The sequence below is a fragment of the Ochotona princeps genome, chromosome 24 (assembly GCF_030435755.1).
Source record: "Ochotona princeps isolate mOchPri1 chromosome 24, mOchPri1.hap1, whole genome shotgun sequence".
NCBI lineage: Eukaryota > Metazoa > Chordata > Mammalia > Lagomorpha > Ochotonidae > Ochotona > Ochotona princeps.
The window spans coordinates 4,163,016-4,185,310 of record NC_080855.1 but is presented as its reverse complement, the minus strand read 5'-3'; the positions used below and the strand labels follow the sequence as shown (position 1 = coordinate 4,185,310).

General features: G+C 62.8%; 1 protein-coding gene across 4 annotated transcripts; it reads left to right on the top strand.

Annotated features, from left to right (window-relative positions):
• Nucleotides 1–1,830: 1,830 nt before the first annotated feature.
• TECPR1 (tectonin beta-propeller repeat containing 1) lies at nt 1,831–20,514 on the top strand. 4 transcript variants are annotated; one of them, XM_004599281.2, is made up of 25 exons: nt 1,831–1,907; nt 5,338–5,575; nt 5,861–6,043; nt 6,272–6,394; nt 6,615–6,740; nt 8,054–8,228; nt 8,347–8,447; nt 8,886–8,987; nt 9,226–9,371; nt 10,430–10,908; nt 11,071–11,216; nt 11,593–11,748; nt 12,069–12,218; nt 12,307–12,464; nt 13,215–13,342; nt 13,612–13,714; nt 16,826–16,922; nt 16,996–17,075; nt 17,592–17,648; nt 18,058–18,238; nt 18,413–18,548; nt 18,722–18,814; nt 19,622–19,728; nt 19,855–19,974; nt 20,081–20,514. In XM_004599281.2, exons 2-25 carry the CDS (start codon nt 5,351–5,353, stop codon nt 20,192–20,194), a joined length of 3,486 nt encoding a protein of 1,161 aa, XP_004599338.2. In that variant the 5' UTR covers nt 1,831–1,907; nt 5,338–5,350; the 3' UTR covers nt 20,195–20,514. The 4 variants fall into 4 exon arrangements, with proteins under 4 accessions (XP_004599338.2, XP_058536265.1, XP_058536264.1 ...); XM_058680282.1 differs by lacking the exons at nt 1,831–1,907; nt 5,338–5,575 and having other exon boundaries at nt 5,862–6,000; nt 6,272–6,368; nt 6,617–6,740; XM_058680281.1 differs by lacking the exons at nt 1,831–1,907; nt 5,338–5,575 and having other exon boundaries at nt 5,911–6,043; nt 6,272–6,368; nt 6,617–6,740.
• Nucleotides 20,515–22,295: the final 1,781 nt, after the last annotated feature.

Below are 22,295 nucleotides of genomic sequence, written 5' to 3'. Positions count from 1 at the left end.
AGTGACAGCTCACCTCTGCTCTTGGACTTGGAGCGACAGGGGACAGGGGAAGAGGGTGCGCCAGGGCAGGGGACAAGGGAGAGCTACTCGGGGCTGTCCAGGGCAGTTGGGAGTGGACAAGGAGCCCACAGCAGTGGTTCAGTCCCTGACTAGAGCGCAGGGGCTCATGGGAATTGCCCTGGAAGGAGACAGTGGTGACTCTGAAGTGTTTCTGGAATGTTCACCAAACTGTGGGCAGTCATGCAGATGGCTACAGTGCCTGCCACGCCCCAGCACACGGAGGTCCTCATGTTAATAAGAGAGTCCCCACTGCTCCACCTCTGCTCCAGTCCCCTGCCTGGGTGACAGCGCCAGAGCACAGCTCCAATGCGTGGGCCCCTGCCACCCGCAAAACAGCCATTTGGGGACTGAACCAAATGGGAGATCTCTGTCTCTCCCTCTCTGTCACTGTGCCTTTCAAATAAATAAATACATCTTCAAAGAAAGTGTGTATACAAGAGAACCAGCTTTGGAAAAGCTGAAAACCAGGGAGATCCAGCATGGGGCACATGGGTACCTGAGGCCCTGAACTTGGTCATGGCACAGAAGTGCTGCATGGGGGTCCCCAAGACCTTTATTAGACCAAGTATCGCAGACGGAGCAAATGCCACCCAGCGGCCACTCATGCCTACCCTGAGCACCGAGGCTCTGCCCACAGAGCCAACCCCTAGGGTCACAGTGGGGCATAACCCCTCCTCTCTTATCTTTTTTCTAAAGATACATATTTTCTAAGATTTCTTTTTATTTGGGCCTGGCAAAGGAGCCTAGTGGCTAAAGTCCAGGATCCCATATGGGTGCCAGTTCAGGTCCCGGCTGCTCCACTTCCCATCCAGCTCCCTGCTTGTGGCCTGGGAAAGCAGTTGAGGACAGCCCAAGGCCTTGGGACCCTGAACTCACATGGGAGACCTGGAGGAAGCTCCTGGCTCCTGGCTCCGGATCTGCTCAGCTCTTGCTGTTGTGGCCACTTGGAGTGAATCAGTGGACAGAAGATCTTTCTCTCCATCTCTCCTCTCTGCATGTCTACCTTTCCAACGCATGCAAAGCGACGACTTTAGCCACTAGGCTGCTGTGCTGGGTCCTCTCTCTCTCTCTTTTCAATGTTTAACAGGCAGAAACAGGTCTCATCCACTGATTCACTTCCCAAAGTGCCCTACAATGGCCGGACCAAGCTCAGGAGCCAGGAGTTAAAATCCACATTTCCCAGGTGAACGGCAGGGACCCTCACACCGGAGCCAGGGCCTGCTGTTTCCCAGGTCTGCCTTAGCAGGAGCTGGAACAACCGATGGGACCCAAGCATTCTCTCCCACGTGGGACGCAGGCATCCACGATGCAAGGCTACAAGCCCCACCCCACACCCGCTTCATCCTCCACCCCCACCTGGCCTCTTTTCACCCAGGTGAGACACAGCCAACCCTCTCACCCGGTGAGTCATCCAACCACCGGGCTTGTGATAACGGAGGACAGCGGATCCGCCAGCCTCTCCCTGCGGCACCGCAGCCCAGCGCAGGCCAGGGGCTCCCCGGCGGGCCAAGCAGCCGGTGCACCCAGGCCCCCTCCCGCCGGGGCGTCCAGGGGACAGCGGGGCCGCCCGCCGCTTCCTCCGGCGCTGGCCCGTCCAGCCCCCGGTGGCCACGCGGGTCCCCGACGCGACCCCGGAAGTAGGCGGGCGCCTGACCTCCCTGCGAGGCCCCCCAGACCGAAGCTGGGCGCCGCTCGACAGCCAATCGCGTGTCCCCGGGCGCCGCGTCACGGCCAGGCTGGCCACTGAGCGCTGGCCCCACGGCCGCTTCCGGCCCGCCCCTCCCTGCGGCCGGGGAGGGCCGGGCGCGCTGGACCCGCAGCCCCGCAGCCTCCGCCCCTCCGGGCCCCGGTGAGTTCCCGCGCGCCCCCCGGGGAAGGGCCGGTCCCGCCGGCGCCAGGGCCGCCAGGGCCGCCAGGGAAGGATGGGCCGGGAGCCGGCGGCCGCTCCGCTGCTTTCCCTCATTCCCGATTTCGCCCCAACGCTCGCTCGCTCGGAGGGAGAGCAGGGACCGGCAGGCGCGCTGTCGCCTGCACACCCAAGGGTGCTGCCCACCCAACCGTGTGTGTGTGTCCAGGCTGCTGCCCACCCGCGCCCCCCGGCCCCAGAACCGTGTGCGTGACCGGCAGGTGTGCTGTCGCTCGCACACCTAAGGTTGCTGGCCACCCAACCGTGTGTGTGCGTGTGTGACCATCAGGTGTGCTGTCACCTGCGCGCCTAAGGGTGCTGCCCACCCGCGCCCCCCGACCCCAGAAAGCCGTGTGTGTGTGTGTGTAGCCGGGGTCTAGATGACACCCATCCCAGGCTTCATGCAGGAGGGATTGACAAGCACTCCAGTAACCAGGGGCCAGGCCAACCGTCTCCCGTGGGATTAGCGCAGACAGATGGTCAGGGCCGTGACGCTGGACCTATGCTGGGGCAGTGGCTGTGCGGGGGTGGGGGTCCGTCTGTTGACTAAGTGCCTGGCGCCCCCCAGACTCGAGCCAGGCTGACTTACAGCATCTCCTGTTTGCTAGGGCTGAGGGTGGCACCTGATTCTGGGGGTGACGCTCCACGGCCTCCTCCTTCCCCCATGCTCTGCTTGACTTTGCAGTGGTCTCTACGCTCAGCCAACAGCCTCTGCTCTCCTGTAGCATCTGGTTTTGAGGTCCCGTCTGGTTTTGAGGTCTCTTCTGGAATTACGCCTGCCCCCTCTGTCCCTGGGGACCCTTGTGGTCTGTGAATAAACCGATGCAAAAAAGGTGTGAGGGTGAGCTGGCCTCCCGGTGAGATGAACACAGAGCCAGGCCACCTGGCTGATGTCGCGGTCTTGGGGAGTCACAAGTTGCCTGCCTTCACCCTCGCCGTAGAGGTCGGGCCCCTTTGGCCACATCCTAGGGACCGCTAGCCTCATGATCATGGTCAGCTGAGGCGATCTGAAGCCAAGAGCTTCCTCCGGGAGTTTCAGGGGGGTGCACCCCAGGTCCCAGGGCTCTGGGGCGTCCTCGACTGCTTTCCCAGGCCACAAGCAGGGAGCTGGATGGGAAGTGGAGCTGCCAGGACATGAACTGGCACCCATATGAGATCCTGGAGCTTGCGGAGGGAGGATCAGCCAGTTGAGCCACTGTGCCAGCCCTTGAGCCTGTTCTGTTTTGAAAGGAACTTATCGACCCAAGCTCCACCCCACGCTCTCGCCTGCAACCCCCAGCATTCTTCCACGGAAGACCCAGAAAGTTCCATCAGGGCTGTGAGGAAATTACTGCTGAGTCATTTTCCCGGAAAGGCAAAGTGTATTAATTATCAGGCAGTTTCTGTTCACTGAGCCCGACCTGCAGACTGGGACACAGAGCTGGGAGCGGTCTGTAAGATACCTTCCCTTCCCAGCCGGCAGTTCATGATGCTTTTAAAGCATTCCGCCACCTTGGGGAAATTCGCAGAGAATCCCCCCGCCGCAGACACGCCCGCATGTTTCTTCACATCTCCTTCCCTGAACCGTGATCTCACTTCTTCCACTGCTGTTGGAGGCAGCTGATGGGGATTCTTTTTAAGATTTTTATTTATTTTACTTGAAAGCCAGAGATGCAGTAAGAAAGAGAGGAAGGGATGGAGAGAGAGAGAGACTGAAGAGATCTTCTTTCTGTTGGTTCACTCCCCAAATGGCCACAACCGCGGGAGCTGGGCTAGCTCGAGTCTGGAGCAGCTTCTTCCGAGGCGCCCGCACAGGTGCAGGGACGCCCCGCACTTGGGCCGTCCTCCACTGCTTTCCCAGGCCACAAGCAGGGAGCTGTGTGGGGAATGGAGTAGCTGGGAGCCAGCACTTGCAGGAGGCTCAGCTTGTTAGCCACAGGCCCCTGTGAGGATTGTAAGAGCTGTGTGAACTCCCGCCAACTGGAAAGGGGCTTGCTCTGTCTTGCGCTGGGCTGTCACCGGGACCCTGGATGTAACGTCCACGCTCCAGTCGCTGGATTCTCACTAGCGCTCCAGTTTCCTGCTTGCGAGTGCCCAGGGAGATGGCCAGTAATGACTCAGGTTCTTGGGGTGGCCACCACGGGGGAGACCCCGCACGCATTCTGGGCTGCTCGCCCCAGCTTGGCTTCACCATGGCTATCGTGGCTATGTGGGGACTGAACCAACAGCTGGAATCTCTCTCTGCCTTTCAAGTAAATATATATATATATATATATATACACACACACATAATTTAAATATATGCAAATATACATATAAATAAAAATAGGTTTTTTTGTTTTTTTTTTAAAAGATTTATTTATTTTTATTGGAAAGGCAGATATACAGAGGAGGAGAGACAGAGAGCAAGATCTTCTGTCCGATGATTCACTCCCCAAGTGACCGCAACGGCCGGTGCTGCGCCGATCCAAAGCCGGGAACCAGGAACTTATTTCCGGGTCTCCCACGCGGGTGCAGGGTCCCAAGGCTTTGGGCTGTCCTCGACTGCTTTCCCAGGCCACAAGCAGGGAGCTGGATGGGAAGTGGAGCAGCTGGGACCTGAACTGGCACCCATATGGGATCCCGGCACATTAAAGGCGAGGACTTTAGCCACTAGGCCACACTGCCAGGCCCAATAAAAAATAGTTTTAAAATGAGAGCTCATTGGCAGCTTGTGATAGCAAGTGAAAGTAGTCAGAAGCCAGGATGACACGGAGTCCTTGCTGGGCGCTGACCACTCTCAGCCTGCACTTCACAGAACAGGAAATCAAGACAGGGAGAGAGCTGACTCTCAGTGCCACTCAAAAGGGAGGCTTGTACACAGCTATCGGCCTTAGAGATCTGGGCAGCTGTGGCCGCTCTTGGTCACCAGCAAGATAAAGGGACCCCGTGGCCTGAGCAGACAGGAAAGCTGGGTAGCTGGAGGTGTTGGGCGACGGGTGCTAGCTTCAGATGCCCCCCAAGCAGGTGCTGTGAGCCATCCACGGGGTTGCTCGAGGGGCACAGATGCCTTGCAGCCTCCCCTCCCATCTGCCCGGACCTAGCCACCCCCTCCTCAGCCCACAGTCTCTTCTTGCTGCCTGCTGGTGAGACACGCTCTGTTCCCAGACATGCAGCCTGTCCCGGCAAGCACTCCTATTTCCAGATCTGGGACTCTGCCTGGGTGCTGTTTACAGCCACCGCCAAGCCTGCAGTGCCCACAGGCTCTGGGCATGCAGGAGCCAAACAGCTCAGCCCAGGCCTCCGGACAGGCTGCCTGCCTGGCCCCTGGCCTGAGCGGTGATCCCTGGCTGCCCAGGCCCCCTGCAGGAAGGCTGGAAGCCAGCCAGCTGACCCTCGCCCTCCCACCAGCAGCTCGCCGCCACCATGCCCACCTCGCTACTGTGGGCAGTAGACCTGTTCGGCAGGGTGCACACGCTGTCCACGGCCGGCCAGTACTGGGAGCCATGCAGGGACGTGCAGCTGGAATTCAAGCGGGTCAGCGCCACCTCACAGTGCTGCTGGGGGATCGCCTGTGACAACCAGGTCTATGTGTTCGTGTGCGCCAGCGATGTCCCCATCCGCCACCGCGAAGAGGCCTACGAGAACCAGGTGGCCACACGCGTGCACGCATGCTCTGGCTGCCACCCTGGGACCCCAGCCTCCCTGCCCATTCCCACCCTCACTGCCTGCACAGCCAGGAGTCTTCAGGATTGGAGTCCCCCAAGAAAATGTGTCTGGCCTGGGCCACACAAGGGAGGGGACTACAGGCAGTTTCCAGTAACCCAGGATGGAGGATGCGCCCTTGGGGGCCCTACCAGGTCCCTGTGGCTTGTGATGGAGTGAGATGGAGCATCCCCAGTGCCTGCCCCCTAAGGCTGCCCCTCTCCCTGCCAGCGCTGGAACCCCATGGGCGGTTTCTGCGAGAAGCTCCTGCCGAGTGACCGCTGGCAGTGGAGCGATGTGAGTGGGCTCCAGCCCCGGCCGCTGGACGGGGTGGCGCTGCCCTCCCCGCACTGGGAGTGGGAGTCAGACTGGTACGTGGACGAGAATTTTGGCGGGGAACCCACCGAAAAGGGGGTAGGTGAACGTGGGACCCACCATGCCCCCCACTGTGCTGCCTTCCCCGGCACCCACCCCCCACTCCCGTGTCTGACCTGTGCTGGGGGGGGGTGGGCTGTGCCGTCTCACCCTCCCCCCAGCACCCTGCTCCGCAGCTTCAGCCTTCTCTTCTGCCCGCCTTCCCCAGCCCCTCAGGTCCGTCCCCCATCCAAGGGCCCTTACGAAGTTCCCATCTTGACACCCCAGGGGTGGACCTATGCCATCGACTTCCCTGCCACTTACACGAGAGACAAGAAATGGAATTCATGCGTGCGGCGGCGCAAGTGGATCCGATACCGGCGATACAAGTCCCGGGATGCCTGGGCCAAGGTCGCCATGGCCAAGTGTGGCTCGCAGTGGGGGCAGCTGTGTAGTCCTGGTGGGAGGACACGGGTGCTGGAGGGTCTCCCAGCAGCCACGGCCTGTCCCCTGCCCCACCTGCAACCGCCACTCAGAACAATGGCCCAGAGCCCACGCTGCCCCAGAAAGTTAGGCGTGGGCCAGGTGCCCATCAGACTAAGTGCCGCCCCTATTTGTCCCCTTGTTTCAGATCCCCTCAAAGGACGACCCCAAGCAACTGCCTGACCCCTTCAATGACCTCTCTGTGGGCGGGTGGGAGATTACCGAGGAGCCCGTGGGCCGCCTGTCTGTGTGGGCTGTGTCCTTGCAGGGAAAGGTAAGGGCAGACACGCCTCAGGCAGCAGCGGGCAGGGACAGGAGGAGCCAGGCTGCCGCTCATCGCCTGGACTCCCCACAGTCCCCCTCCTTTGGCTCCTGTCCAGTGGTCCTGGGGTTCATGGCTCGGACCCCTGGACCTGCACCTGGACCCGCCTGTCCTCTTTCCAGTCCCAGGGTGCCAGTAGGTACCCGTCCTGGGCTCCTCAGAGAGTCTGAGCTCCCCACCAATCCCCTGTGGTGCTTCTCACACTCTCGTACATGTGGCTGGGCAGACAGCGATGTGGCTGGTAGATGGGGCATGTGGGTAGAGGAGTTGGTGGTGGGTGGGATGCTAGGTGACTGGATGGATATGTGGGTGGAGGAGTTGGTGGTGGGTGGGATGATATATGGGCAGAGTGGATGGGTTGATATATCGGTGGGTGTTGGATGGGATGATACGTGGGTGGATGGGTGAGTGGTGGCTGAACGGGTGGTCGGTGTGTGAATGTGTAGAAAGAGGGGACCCTTTCCTGGGGGCGCGTGTGAACAGAGGGCCAAAGGCAGCACAGGTGGACCTTGTGTGACAGACCTACGCATGTAGCAACTGCTCCATGTCTGACCACACGTCTGCGGCCGCCCGTGTACTGCTTACAGCAGACCTTGTGGGAAGCCCTTGCTGACAGGGTCAGGCCCTTGCACTGGTCAACTGCTTCATCGAGCCAAATCCAAGGGAGGAGGGGAAGGAGCAGGCAGGGACGGAGGGAGGCACCCCCACAGGGAGCCTGAGCACCGGGCGCTGCAGGGCAGCCCTCTACCCCAACTCCATACCACCTGGGGGCAGGAGGGCACCTTCCCAGCCCTGGTCCCCTCCAACCAGAGGACTGGTGATCCGGCAGCCTCCTCAGGTGGAATGAGCCACATGGCTTCACCAACAGGGTGGCGGGGCCCCTCAATCTGAACTAAGGCTAAGGAGCAAAGGGGGGAAGCCTGGGGCTTCCCCTAGAGACCACAACCTGCGAGACCATCACCACTAGAGGGCGCCAGACGCCCACACTGGCTGGGAGCAGCCCAGAGCCTGGGGTTGGAATGAGTGAGAGGTGTTTGGGGGGGTCTTTCGTGAATGGGGTGGTCTATCCCAGGACCACCTAGCTGCAGGGTTTGTATTTTTATTCGTTGGGGTTTGGGTGGAGTCGTCTAACCAGCAGCAGAGGAGGCTGGGAAGGAGGCATACCCTGGATGGTGTTATGGGGTACACTGGCCCAAGCAGAGACCCCAGGCTCACCTGTGCCCCAGCTGGACACACTAATGCCACACCCTGCTCTCACCTCCCAGGTGTGGTACAGAGAGGACGTCAACCATGCCAACCCTGAGGGCTCCAAATGGACCCTGGTGGACACGCCGGGGGAGGTGGCCCAGATCAGCTGCGGGCCTCATGACCTCCTGTGGGCCACCCTGTGGGAGGGGCCGGCCCTGGTCCGAGAAGGCATCAGTAGGAACAACCCCAAAGGTGGGCCTCCCACCACCCCCATCCAGTGCTAGCCCAGGGAGGGGGCATATGCGCTCCAGCGCTGGGGGCGGGGGCTGCTAACAGAGGCTGCCGGGGGGGCTTCTCTGGCGGCTCCTAGGGAGTTCCTGGACCACCATCGAGCCCCCCGGGCCTGACAGTGGGATCCTGCACGTCTCTGCGGGAGTCAGTGTAGTCTGGGCAGTCACCAAGGACCAGAAGGTAAGACCCAGGGAGGGGAGGAATGGGGTGCCACTGAACACCCAAGGGCGACTTCCTGCCCTCACCCCCAACCCCCAGTCAGCCGTGCTGCTGCGTGGGTTGTTGGTAGCGTTCAGGACGTCCAGCTGTGGAGCTGCAACACCTTCCCTCGCCCCACACCCACCTCCTCGTGTACACCCTGAACCCACATATCACGCATCCAGCCACCAGAGGCTCCTCCATAGGACTCTCAGGCTCCCCCAGTACCTGTCATTTGCATCATCAGAGTCACGTCCAGGGGTACACGCAGGTCCCCCCTGGAAACATGGGCCCTTCTCACCCACTGGCCACTCTGGGGATCTCCACCTCAGGCATGGGCCATGGACCCTCATTTATTCTTCCCAGATCCCTAAAAACAAACCATAGCACCGCGCCTCTCTTGGTGCCCCCTGCCCCCAGGTGTGGTTCCGAAGAGGTGTCAACTCCCACAACCCATGCGGTACCAGCTGGATCGAGATGGTCGGCGAGATGACCATGGTCAACGTGGGGCTCAACGACCAGGTGTGCCTGTGCACTTCCGGGGCTCAAGCTGCCCCGTGGCTGGCAGCACGACTCCACCCCCCTCTGCCCGCCCGGCGCCAGGCAGGCCCCACAGAACACTGGGACAAGGACAGCCCTCACTGCTCAGCTCAGCGTCTGCCAGGCCCACCCAGCGAGGGGACTGGGGAGCTGGGGCCGGCCCCCTGCTTCTGACCTGCACTCCACGCCCCTCCCAACAGAAGGTCCCCCTCTGCCACAGGTCTGGGGCATCAGCTGTGAGGACCGAGCCATGCACTTCCGCCAGGGCGTCACCCCCAGCGAGCTCAGTGGCAAGACATGGAAGGCCATTGTTGCCAGCCGCGAGTGTGACCGGTCCTACTCGGGCAGCTCATCTAGCCTCCTCAGGTGAGCGGGGAGCCAGCAGAGCAGGCTTGGGGCGCTGGGCCTGTCCACGGCAGGGGAAACAGGCCCCCCCACCCCAATGCCACCTGTGTGCGAGAGCCCACGGGTCCCTCAGCTCCTACGTGACCGTGACTATCAGAGCTGTCAGCATGGAAGGGGCCGGAGGGCCAAGACAGGGTCAGGGCCTGCTGACGGGAGCTGGCCGTTTGGTTCTGAAGCCTCAAAGTCAAGGGAGAAGGCTGCCATGGGGGGGATTTGCTCACCCCTAGCCCTCTCCCATCTGAAGGGAGGCAGGCCCAGGCAGCAGGTACTCATGCATAGCAGGTGTTTCAAAGAACCCCCACCCGAGTTTCCCACTGAGATCTGGCGTCTCTCACAGGGTCCCAGGTGGAGCTGCTGTAGTAACCTGGGGACCAGGCTTGGGAGACGCCCCCCCAGAGACCATCTCTGCTGCCCACGAGTGGTGACTATTGGTTCCACCAGGCTGGCACTTACACACCTAAGCTCCAGGTTCCCAACCCCAGCTAGCAGCTCAGGGCTGAACTCCCACAGCTGCTGGTACCAGGGACTTGCCCATGACCTACCAGCAGCAACACGGACGTAAGCCAGAAAGGGCAGCGTGGGGGAACTAAGGGAAACAGACGCTCTTGTAACCAGGACTGACCCTCCCAGGACAGAGCAGACCACCCCGGAGTGGAGAGGAGCCTTCCCAAGCCACGCATGCTCTGAGGGTCTAGGACCAAGTCTGAAAACTCAGTTTAGCACTGCACAACACAGGTCCCACGTGGTCAGTTACTACGACGCCCGCACAGCCCAGGGTGGCTGGAACTTACAAACATCTGCAAGGTTCCTGAGGCCAGGGCCTCGGCCACGGCCACCGTGAACAGGAGCGACAGCCGCGGTGCCTCCAGGCCTTCAGCAGGGCCAGCTCCACATCCACACCCCAAAGAGCCCAGGCCAGGCGTCCACCCAGGCCGCCATACGCGGTGACACGGTGGTTCCAGTGCCCATATAGCTCCCCCCACACCAGGGGCATGACAGCCACCTTGTTTCGTCCCCAGTGCTGGCTGCTTCTTCGGCGACGAGGTGAGGGGTGGCAGTGGCGAGTCTGCACCCAGTGACAGCGATGCCTCCTCAGAGGTCGAGAGGCCCAGGCCCGAGCACCCTCTCCCCACGGAACCCTGGGACACCTCCAGTGGCGGCAGGGGCAGCACGGCCACAGGCTCAGGGCCCGGTGGGATGGCAGAGGGTGCTGTGCACAATGCCCTCCAGGCCCCCGGCAGCGGGAAGGCGGGGCTGGACAGGCAGCCTGGCCCGGCGGAGCTGCCCTGGACCAACATCGACCTGAAGGAGTCCCCAGCAGGGCCCAGTGGCCCAGCTGCTGGCCTCCCACAGGCCAGTGGCCTCTCGTCCCTAGGGCTGCTGGGCGGCCTGGAGGAGCCTGGCAGTGCGGCCGACCACCCGCTGTGGGCCTGGGTGTCCGGGGGTGGCTGCGCAGTGGAGGCGGGCTCCGTGCTCAAGTGGTTCTCTGCACAGTCGGGTAAGAGGCCTTGGGCGAGGGACACAGCGGAGAAGGGTGAGGCCCGGGGCCCAAAGTCAGGGGTGGGCAGAGACCCAGGAAGCAGGGCTGACTTAGGGTGTGTGGGCAGGGGGGGAGAAGCCAGCCAGCGAGTCCCGGCCCTGAGGCTTCGGCTGCCCGCAGGCCTGTCGCCCTCGGTGCAAACACTGTCCCTGTCCATCACGCCGGCACAGACAGCCGCCTGGAGGAAGCAGATCTTCCAGCAGCTCAGCGAGAGGACCAAGCGGGAGCTGGAGAACTTCCGGCACTATGAACAGGCCGTGGAGCAGGTGTGTGCCCTCGTAGGGCCGTGGGGGTCCCTGTGCCTGGGCTGCAGGTGCACGGGGGGGGGAATGCCCATTGCCCAACCACCGCACGGAACTACATCTTAATGCCTTCCTATAGAAGGTGTGACACCAGTGTGTTGGGAGGGGGAGTCCCCAAAGAGGCCTGGGTGCTGGCAAGGTCCCCAGGACCATGAGGCAGACTCCCAGCAGCCCCCAATGTCTCCTCCCAGAACATAAGCTAACCACACCCGCCCCTGCAGCTGTCTGGGAGGAGGTGAGAGACGCTTAGCAGACCCCCGGTTTGGGGGGCCTCCCAGTTGTGGGAGGTGGGGCGTACCGGGGCTGGGGTCTGAGTGCAGGGGGCACCTGTGTGCCACAGTCGGTGTGGGTGAAGACGGGCACGCTGCAATGGTGGTGCGACTGGAAGCCCCACAAGTGGGTGGACGTACGTGTGGCACTGGAGCAGTTCACAGGGCACGACGGGGCCCGGGACAGCATCCTCTTCATCTACTACATGATGCACGAGGAGAAGAAGGTGCCAGCATGACCGGGGGAGGGCACTGCCCGGGGGGAGGGCAGGGGAAGCAGGGCCAGCCCAGCACCAGCGTCTCTGTCTCTCAGTCCCCACCAGTGCTGGGCACATGGGAGCCTGGACCCGAGCCATGGCCTCTGCCTAGCAGCCACTCAGATCTGACTTCTCCGAAGGGATGTCGGGCAGATGGCAGGGACCAGGCAGCCAGCCCTGGCCTTGCTGGTCCCCGGGAGACCAGAGGACAGCCGGGGTGGGGGCGCACAGTGGCCTGGGCGCTGGGTGCCCATCCCACGCTCACACACATGCACCCACACCCTGCACAGTACCTGCACGTGTTCCTCAATGAGGTGACAGTGCTGGTGCCAGTATTCAACGAGGTCAAGCACTCCTTCGCCCTGTACACCCCCGAGAGGACACGGCAGAGGTGGCCCGTGCGCCTGGCAGCCGCCACCGAACAGGACATGAATGACTGGGTGAGTGGGCACCCGGGGTGGGCTCCAGGGGCCACCTGGCCTTGGCTCACCCAGCAGTAACTGGCCCATCTGTGCCCACGGCCACCAGCTCGCCCTGCTCAGCTTGTCCTGCTGCGAGAGCCGCAAGGTCCACGGCCGCCCGTCCCCGCAGGCCATCTGGTCTGTCACCTGCAAAGGGGACATCTTCGTGAGTGAGCCCAGCCCAGACCTGGAGGTTGGCGAGCGCCCGCTGCCTTGCGACCAGATGTGAGTGGGGGTGTGCCGGGCAGGGCCTGGGCCCGGACCTGACCCCCCACCTGGCCCCAGGAGTACCCAGAGCTTGCCCAGGACCTGGCTGCTTGCTGACCAACTAACTCCTTCCCAGGCCTGCAGGAGGCTGGGCTTGGGGCGGGCAGCACTCCTCCTCAAGCCCTGGGCCAGCACGGGGCTCCTGGCAGAGCCGCTGCCCTGAGGGGTCCTGGAGGCAGAGAGGAGACAGTGAGGCACTACCAGGGGGTGAGGGGGAACCCAGGCCTTGGGACCTGCTGGGGTACAGGTCATGGTGACCAGGAGGGCAGGAACAGGCCGAGCTGAGGGAGATGGAACCACCGTGGTGGGTGGTCAGGGGCACTTAGAGCCACAGAAGGAATGAGGTCATTCAAGGAAGTGGTGTGTGAGTCCCCAGGGGAAGCTGGGCAGGGGACACCAGGGCCTGAGACTGTCGGGAGGCCAGGGGTGTGTCTGGCACCCCCTGTGCCCCAGGAGGCCAGCCAGGCTGCTGTGCAGCTTCCACCCCGCACCTGCTGCCCATGTAGGGGGCGAGTCAGCCGAGACAAACTCCCGGCACGCCATCACTGGCTGGCCAGGGTGCAGAGTGCAGGCACCCAGCAACTCCTGGCCCTGTCCTGCCTCTGTCCACGCCAGAGGGAGTACTACCCAGGGTCCCAGGGATATGTCCGATGCCACGGCGGAGGGAGGGGCTGAGGCCAGGCAGCAATCCCCCCTCACCCTACACAGGTTCTGGCGGCAGATGGGAGGCCACCTGCGGTTGGTGGAGGCCAACAGCCAGGGTGTCGTGTGGGGCATCGGCTATGACCACACAGCCTGGGTGTACACGGGTGGCTATGGTGGCGGCTACTTCCAAGGTAGGGCCCGGGCATCCCCTCGCCTGACCTCCGCCTCACAAGAGAAGAGGTGCTGGGCTCCCCAAGTCGTTTGAGGCTACACCGTTAGCGGGGCACGGTCAGGGGCGGCATGGGGCAGCAGTGTACCCCGGATGATTCACGGCCACTGAGGAGGGAAGCCCAAGCCAGCCAGGCGCTGGCTGCCCTCAGGGCCACATGGGGGCACCTGGCCCACCCCGAAGCACACGCAGGCCCAGGGGCCTCCTCTAACCCCTCTGCCCCCCGCCCAGGCCTGGCCAGCAGCACCAGTAACATCTACACACAGTCTGACGTGAAGACTGTTTGCATCTACGAAAACCAGCGCTGGAACCCCGTCACGGGCTACACCAGCAGGTGAGGGAGCCACAGTCCTGACCGTAGCAGGTGGCCATGTGGGCCGGAGGGCTGTGCGGGACCATTCCGCTAAGAGGTGGCACACACGCAGCACACAACCACTAGCGCGTAGCACAAGTCACACACCAGGGCCACTGCGGTGAGGTCAGGAGCTGGAACACAGCCAAGCCTCGCGAGCCCCTCCTTCCCTGCCCCTCCTGCCCACCACCAGCTCTGACTCCCAATCCTGCAGTGGGGGCAGGCAGCACACACAGCCCCTTCACTGGCTTCCTTTTTCACCCCGAGTGGTGAGCTGTCATGATTTGACTGGCAGAGAGCAAGCAAGCTTCCAACCACTGGTTCACTCCCCAAACGCCCTGAGTGGCCAGGGCTGGGCAGGTTTGGGGCCAGGAGCTCTGAGCTCCATCCAGGTCGTTCCATGTGGGTGGCAGCGAGCCAAGTGCTTGGGCCATCACTGCTGCAGGAAGCTGGAATTGGGAACCAGAACCTGGACTTGAACCCAAACCCAGATCCCCAGATGTGGGACACGGGCTGTTAACCGTGACGCCAGAACACACAGCCTGTCTTCACTACGCAAGCTCTTTATAGGCCTTCCTGACGGTGCAGGATTGCAGGATTGTCGCACCTGCCATGGGACAGGGCAGGCAGCACCCGCCTGGGCCTGGGGAGAGAGGATCTGGCTGCCAGGAGGCAGCCAGTTTCACATACAGAAAAGAGCTGTTTTTGGAGGTTCAAGTCCAGGGTCTGGCAGCCCCCACCCAGCCTGCCTCAGGTGGCAGCAGCAGTGTGAGCATGGCACAGCTCCAGGGATGCTGTGTCCAGGTCTACATCTGCCCTTGAAGCCATGGGATTCAGTCCCGGGAGCCGGTCCAGGATCATCACTCCCAGAGGGTCCCACCGCCGCCCCAGTCTGGCCACCTTCAGCTTCAGGGTCTGGGGTCTGAACAGGCATGTCATAGCCAGGCTGTGGCCAGTGGAGACGGCTGCTCCACATCACAGAGCGTCATCAGCTGTCTTTTCATCTTCCTACCCCTTCAGGCCGGGCAGACCACCCACGACCACGGGGCCCATGGTCCACAGGTCACGGCCCGTGAGCTGCCCTACGCCTGTTCATGTGGTTGCCTGCTACCGGAGCACTGGGTGCACAGCACTGAGTTGCAAGGGCTTGTGTCTGAATGTGCCTTTGTGACCTCCCACCGTTCCATCTGTGGGAACATGAGGTCGGCGGGACCCAGGGGTACACCTCTGTCCCCAGCCATCACTACTGTCTGTCGCTTGGACACCAGTTCTACGCGTCCACTGCCAAGGGGCTCCTGAAGGGCCGAGCTAAGCAGGGCCTCCCAGACCACAGCGGGGCCCTCCTCCCAGGGTGATACTGGGTCACTCACCTTGCCTCGAACTCTGCCCCGGACAAGCTTCTCACTGTCCCTGTCCCTTCTGGACAGCCTCCTGGCATCTGTCCCCTTGGGAGGAGTCAGGAAGCCGGCACTTGCGGCCTTGCCAAGGTGTCAGCGTTTGCTGCTGGGCTTCTTGGGGCTCTGCACAGTCAGGCCAGGCTGCACCCTGCCACCTCTGTGCTATCAGACGTCCCTGCCCAGGTTGGCTCCTGCCACTCACCCTGCCCCAGGCCATCCCTGAACTATGGCCTGCATGGTCCCTGTCCCCCTCCAGGAATTCCAGATCCTCCCAGCTTCTCAGCCAGGTCTTTGTGTTCTTGGAACTACTTGTAGTTCAGTTCCAGCCACAGCCCGGCACAGTCTTCCACACGCGCCACGGCCCTTGCTGGGGGGTGGCCTTGGGCCTGCAGCTGGCTCCCAGGAGGACAGTGGCAGGAACCAAGCCATCTACCTGCCTTCTCCCTGGGGGAGCTTTCAGGGTACTAAGGACATCTTAAACACCAAGACAGTTTGTTAACAACATGTTGCAATTTTCCACATAGGATCCAGATACTTTCTATTAGAAGGTATTTCATATTTTTTGTTATAAGTGGCACAAAGTCTTACATTTCTTTTTTCTTTTTTTGTAAACAAGACTATGCAAGGGTAACCTTTAAGCTCTCATGGATAAAGAGAATTTAAACATTCACTTCATTTTGGTGCGAGCAGATTTTGCAACCCGTGCAAACTTTTCTGATACTGTGCACTTTTTGCTTCTTGAACTTGGAGAAGAAACCTCCAGGCATGGATTCCAAAATGTCTTCTCACCAAAACACTCCGCCCTGTCCATCTCCCTACCCGTGAACTTGGTGAAAGTTACCCTGACGGGAAGCAATGAAGTTCATTTCCTCCCTTGCCTTTTCCAAACACTGAAACACCTCGCCAGCCAAGGGTGGGGTCCAGTGGGTGTTCTGGGTGCCCCTGCCCGTAGGCCCAGCCCGCTCAGCCTCACAGGTCCCGACTGCCTCTGAGCTATGGCTGTCAGAAGGAGCAGCTGGCAGGATCTCTAAGTGTGTAAATATTTGTGTCTCTCTGTTTACCTCAGTCACGCACAGGGCTGGTTCCTCTCCAAGGGGATTCGAACACACGGACCACATCTCCCCAGGGGCCAGTCCCTCCCCACCTCCACTCACATAATCTCAAACCCGCCCAAGCAGGCATCCCCCACCATGCCTGGAAGCACAGGGCAAGGTGGCATTCCTGGGCTTATAGCTCTGGGCTCTAGGACCTCAGCCCTAACCCGGCCCCCGCCACTCCCTGCCACGCTAGTGTCCTGTTGCCCCCCCACCACACACCATCTGTTTGGGGGGGGGGTGTCAGCAGGTGGGGCAGGGCTCTGTCTCCGGCCTCTGTGGCTGTCAAGCCCAGGGTCCTACACCATCAGCGTCTACGGCTGCCCCTTGACAAGGATGCCCACCTGTTGGCTCAGCGCCCACCATGATCAGTTCCATCTCATTCCACTTCCAGACCCCACTTCCAGAGAGGGTCCACTGACCCTGCAGGCTGGGGCTCAGGGCGTCAACAACCTGGGAGCCCATGACAGGAGGCTGCCAGGCTGGGTCGCAGCTGCTGGCGGACACCTGGGGAAGGGGGGTGGGGGAGGCAAGCATATATGGAGACCACTGGCCCCTGTTCCCAGTCCTCTGCAATCACCCCTGCCCACTCTCCTGCCCAGGGGTCTGCCCACTGACCGCTACATGTGGAGTGATGCCACTGGGCTGCATGAGTGCACCAAGGCCACCACCAAGCCTCCGTCCCCGCACTGGACCTGGGTGAGTCCCCAGCCCTGTCCTCCCTGGCCCACCTCTCTGCCAGCCTTGGCCCTCACAGCCCCCTCCTCCCCAGGTCTCCGACTGGTCCGTGGACTTCAGCGTCCCAGGTGGCACTGACCAAGAGGGGTGGCAGTACGCCAGCGACTTCCCTGCGTGAGTCTCTCTCTGCCCTGGCCCTTCACCCCTGCAGCGCCAAGCTGGGAGGGCTGGAGGGTTGGGGGCAGGACCCTGTGGTGAGTGGGTGGTGCCTGCCCTAAGTGTGAAAGGGCGGCGCAACTCCCAGGGCCAAGTGCTAGGGCAGGTGGTGACCAGTACTGTGGGCAGCAGTGCCGGGGCCTGACCATAGGGGCCCCTTCGCAAGTGTTAGACACGACCTGTGAGGAGATGTCACATACAGGCCTGGGACCGGCATCCAGGGCCGGGGAGGTAGGTCCTCTCTGTCCACACCCCCAGCCCTCAAAGTGAACTATTCTCCTACAGGACTCCAGTGAGGCCCCCTTACTACTCCCTAACCCCCACGGAGGTCCCCAGCCCAGGGCCGTCACCAAGGGAGGCCCTGGCTGCCCACCGGCGGGGCTGCACACCCTGCTGATCTCGCCTCCAGCTAGCGTTTTCCAGAAACCTCCATGAGGTGGTCAGGCACATTTTCTCCTCCTCTTCCTCTTGCAGCTCCTACCACGGATATAAAACAATGAAGGACTTTGTCAGGAGAAGGTGCTGGGCCAGGTGAGCCGGCAGCGGGGAGGGGGCTCATGGCGTGGGGGAGGGAGCTGGCCTCTGACCCCAGTTCCACTGGAAGGCGGGGAAGGGAGCGGTGGGGTGGGGAGCAGAGTCAGAGCAAATGTCAGCCCAGGAAATGCCCGCAGGCTGCCCGCCTGCCCGCTCACTCGGGGTTCTGTAGAGTTTGTTTTCAAGAACAAATAAGAGAAATGTCACTGGCTCGTCCCCCACCCCTGGGAAGCAGGAGCGAGGCCCAGCTGGGGGCTGGGCACTGGAGGAGGCTGCCCTCCACACGCAGCCACGCCTGGTCTCGGAGCCACATGGGCAGGGCCTGGCGCGTGCACACACCCACAGCCCACATCCCAGGCTCCAGGTGGCTCCCCGCGGTCCCCCTCAGGGCTGTGCTTCTAAACAGGAAGTGCAAGCTGGTGACTAGCGGGCCCTGGCTGGAGGTGGCCCCCATCGCCCTGGGGGACGTGTCCATCATCCCCGAGAGCCCACCCGCCGCCCAGCGCAGCCACAGCATCGCCCTCTGGGCGGTCAGCGACAAGGGTGACGTGCTGTGCCGCCTTGGTGTGTCTGAGCTCAACCCTGCGGTGAGCAACCCCTCCCCCCAGCTCCACCCGTCCCCAGCCCTCAGGGCTGCAGGCAAGGCTGGGTCCACGCAGCCTGTGCCCCCTGCCACCACCCAGCAGGGCATCGCACCCATAGGCCCCAGGCCCCCACTGTCCCAGCCACCCCACAGCACCCTCCTCCTTGCCCCTCCACAGGGCTCCTCCTGGCTGCATGTGGGCACCGACCAGCCCTTCACCTCCATCTCCATTGGGGCCTGCTACCAGGTGTGGGCTGTGGCCAGAGACGGTTCTGCCTTCTACCGGGGCTCCGTGTCCCCCTCAAAGCCAGCAGGTGAGTGCTGTCCCCGCAGAGGCCAGCAGCAGTGTGGCCGCATCCCAGCGGGGCCCCACGTGCTCCTGTTTCTGCGGGAAGCCTCAGCACGTGCTCACAGGGGGCAGGTCATGGGGCCGGCTACGCCTGCCACGGGCCTGGGGGCAGTGCGCTGAGTCACTCCTCCATGGCAGGCGACTGCTGGTACCACATCCCGCCCCCCCTGAAGCAGAGGCTGGCGCAGGTGTCCGTGGGGCAGACGTCGGTGTATGCCCTGGATGAGAATGGCAAGTTGGCTCTGTGCTGCTTTCCCCCGGGTAGAGGGCAGGGTGCCCCTGGGGTGCCCAAGGGGTCGGAGGGCAGGTCACTAGAGCTGGGGCCCCCAAAGCGTGTGAGCCCGTGCTTGCCCTGGGCTGGCCGTGGAGCACCAGCAAGACCAGCCCATGTCAGTGCCTATGGAGGCGGGACCTGGGAGCTGTGGCCAGGCCTGGCCCGCAGGAGCTGGGCGTGGAGCAGCACTGCCCCAGGCCCTGGTGGCATCTCCTCGCCAGGTTAGCCAGGTGCCTGTGTTGCCTTGGGCAGGGTCCTGGACAGCCCCCCTGCAGCCCTGCTGCCACAGACGCAGTGATGGGCGGGCGGCAGCATCCAGACCTGCGTCAAGGAAACTGTTCCCAACCCAGTCCTCTGCTTTGTGCTCAGTCTGTGCCTTGGAGCAGGACGAGGGTGCAGCCTGCCCAGCACAATGGAGTGATTATGAGGCCCTGGAAAGGCCAGGACCAGGAAAGGGCTGAGGTGGCTGCAGGCCAGAGAGGGTCAGGGGTGTGGAGAAGCCTGGGGGGTGTGGAGAAGCCTGGTGTGGGGTGGGGGGATGTGGAGAAGCCGAGGGGATGGAGAAGCCCCGGGGTGGGGGGAAGAAAAAAGGGGTTGTGTGTGGAGAAGCCCAGGGGGTGGAGAAGTGGTGGGGAGGGTGGAGAAGCCTGGTGTGGAGAAGCCAGGAGCGTGGGAAGCAGGCGTGCTTCAGGCCAGGCCTCCCCCTGCCTCCCCGAGCCCGCTGGGTCCCTAGTCTCCACTCTGAGCCCAGCTTCTCTCCCCAGGGAACCTGTGGTACCGCGTGGGGATTACGCCCAGCTACCCGCAGGGCTCCAGCTGGGAGCACGTGTCCAACAACGTGCGCAGAGTGTCCGTGGGGCCCCTGGACCAGGTCTGGTGCGAGAGGTTTCCGTCCGGGGTGCTAGGGGCTCCTCGGGACTCCTCCTCCGAGCTCCCCACTGCCCACCCATTTCCTGCCCGCTGCGGTGCCCGGGGCTTCAGCGGGTCCATGTTCCAGGTCTGGGTCATCGCAGACAAGGTTCAGGGCAGCCACAGCCTGAGCCGCGGGACCGTGTGCCACCGCACAGGCGTCCAGCCCCACGCGCCCAAGGGCCAGGGCTGGGACTACGGCATCGGGGTAAGCAGGCAGCGCGGGCGGCAGCCCGGGGAGGGAGGTGCCCAAGCCACGGCACCACCCGGCCCGCATGACCTGACTCTCATCCTGCCCACCCCAACCCACCCAGGGAGGCTGGGACCACATCTCTGTCCGGGCCAACGCCACCAGGGCGGCCCGGGGCGCGTGCCGAGAGCAGGAGCCCAGGGCCACGCTGGAAGCCCCAGGCCCCGTGTGCTGCTGAAGCCGACCCCGCTCACCTGGAAGGCTGGCCTGCGTGGGAGTGCGCCCCGTGGTGGGGGTCGCCCAGGCAGGAGGGTTGGCCGCTTCGGAGACCCGGGGCCACGTGAGCCTGTGCGCGCAAGCACGCGTCCGCATGTGTCCTGCACGTTCTGGGCGGGGCTGGGGCCCTGGGCCAAGCCGCTTCCGCCTCTGCAGTGTGGGCGTCCGGGCCTGGGAGCTGCAGGATCACCAGCTGGGGCTGCCGCGCGTGGGGCCCGGAGCCCCTTCCCCCAGGCGCGTGTCTGGCCGGACGTGGAGGGGGGCGTCCCGTGTGTGCCGTCATGTAGTGGGGCGGAACTGTGAGGACGAACTGCACCCAAGGACCCGCAGAGGCTTGGGCAGCAGCTGGGTGGACGCAGCACCCTGAGCCCCTCTGGGCAGGCGCACAGGACAGCGTGGAGGGCACCTGTTGGCCTCGTGGGACAGCGGTGCCGGCTCCAGGTGCCCAGTTTGTCGGCTGCGGTTTCCCAGGGTGCCCCAATGGTTTTCTGCAAGCACGCGCTGGGTCCTGGCCGTTTGGCCGGCCGAAGCACAGCGGCCAGCTCTGTGCTGACCTAGCCTGCGTTTTGCTGTGCGGCGTAGGTCAGACTAGAAGGAAACAGGGCTTCAGAGGTGCCCTGGGCGGCTGGAGGTGGGGCCCCGTGTGGCGGGCGCCCAGGCCTCGGTCACTTGTGGGCGGGGCCCGCCATGTGGGGGCACGCTGTTTACATTTCGATGTGAAGTGTTCTTGGGGCACTGTGCTGTTCTGGCCACCGTGGAGACCCGCACTGCCGGGCCTTCTCCGGCCTTCTCTCTAGGGTGGTGGGGTCGGTCCGGGTTCCTCGGCTACTTTAGTTAATAAAAAATTACACCAGAGTGCCAATGGCATTGTAGGGTTTTATTATTATTATTATTGGTATGTTCTGGTGACCATGCACAGTACCCCTGTGCATAGCGGCCAACGCAGAGACGGGATCTTCTAGTCTGTGACAATGTGGCATGAATGTCACCCTTACTTTTGGAAGCGCCGTTAGAAACAAATAATAAAATGCAAATTGGGGTAATTGAAGAACCATTTTCCCTGCAATTACAGTGAGGGCAGGCCGCCAGTTCCAGTTGGATTCTCCAAGACATAAAAGCTGCAGTACTGGTTTCTCTGCTTAGAGGGAGTTCGCCCGGAACTCACATGGGACCCCCCCCTTGGCCCACGGGTGTCCTGGGCAGGCAGGAGCTGCAGGCCAGCAGAGGGCGGGGGACAGTCTAGCCTGGGCCCGGGTCCAGGACCAGGATGAAGAGAGAGCCAGCCACAGGCCTGGCCAGCTTGCCCAGTTCCCCCTGAAGCAGGACGGAGACACTCTGGCTGTCACCAGGCAGGATCTGATAAGCTCCGTTTCAGGCCTGGATGTCCCCCAGTCCCTGGGGGCTTCCACTGTCTGCTGATGCCCACAGAAGTCCTGGCTCACCCCAATAAAGGCCTGGGGTCTCCACCCTCAGGAGTGCGCTGCAGCTGCCCTGCGTGTGTGGCCAGGGCTCACCCCAAGCCTGTCAGTGCCACCACTACCCCCACCCCAAAACCCTGGACTGGCCTCCCTGCTCCCCAGGCCTGCTGGGTCCTGCCCCAAGGACCTCTGGCACAGCTCCAAGCAGAGGGATGAGGAGGGGAGATGCCAGTAGAGCTGACAGACAGCGGGGCCGGGGCTGACAGAGCCAGTGGAACAGGAACGCCCCGACAGCAGGAAGCCGGAGCCAGGGCAGCAGGGCCTGCCAGGATGCCCGGGGTTGGGGGAGGGAAGCCGCAGGCACCCCCAGGCCTTGCCTTGCAGGGCCCTTCCATGCCTTCCCCCAATCCAAACTATCACCCAAGAACATGCTGAGGCCCGCTGCCAGTCCTAGAACAACCCAACCCTGGTGGGAACCACGGGTGGGAGGGTGTGCTAGAGTGTCTGGGGCATTCCTGGCCCTGACAAGCTCACGTGGGCAGCATGGGGACATCTAGCCTCCCGCCCAGCCTCGGGGGCGCTGTCCCCTATGCCCATCTTCTGACGAGGCTCTGCAGCTGCTGCACACACACCCTACCGAGGACT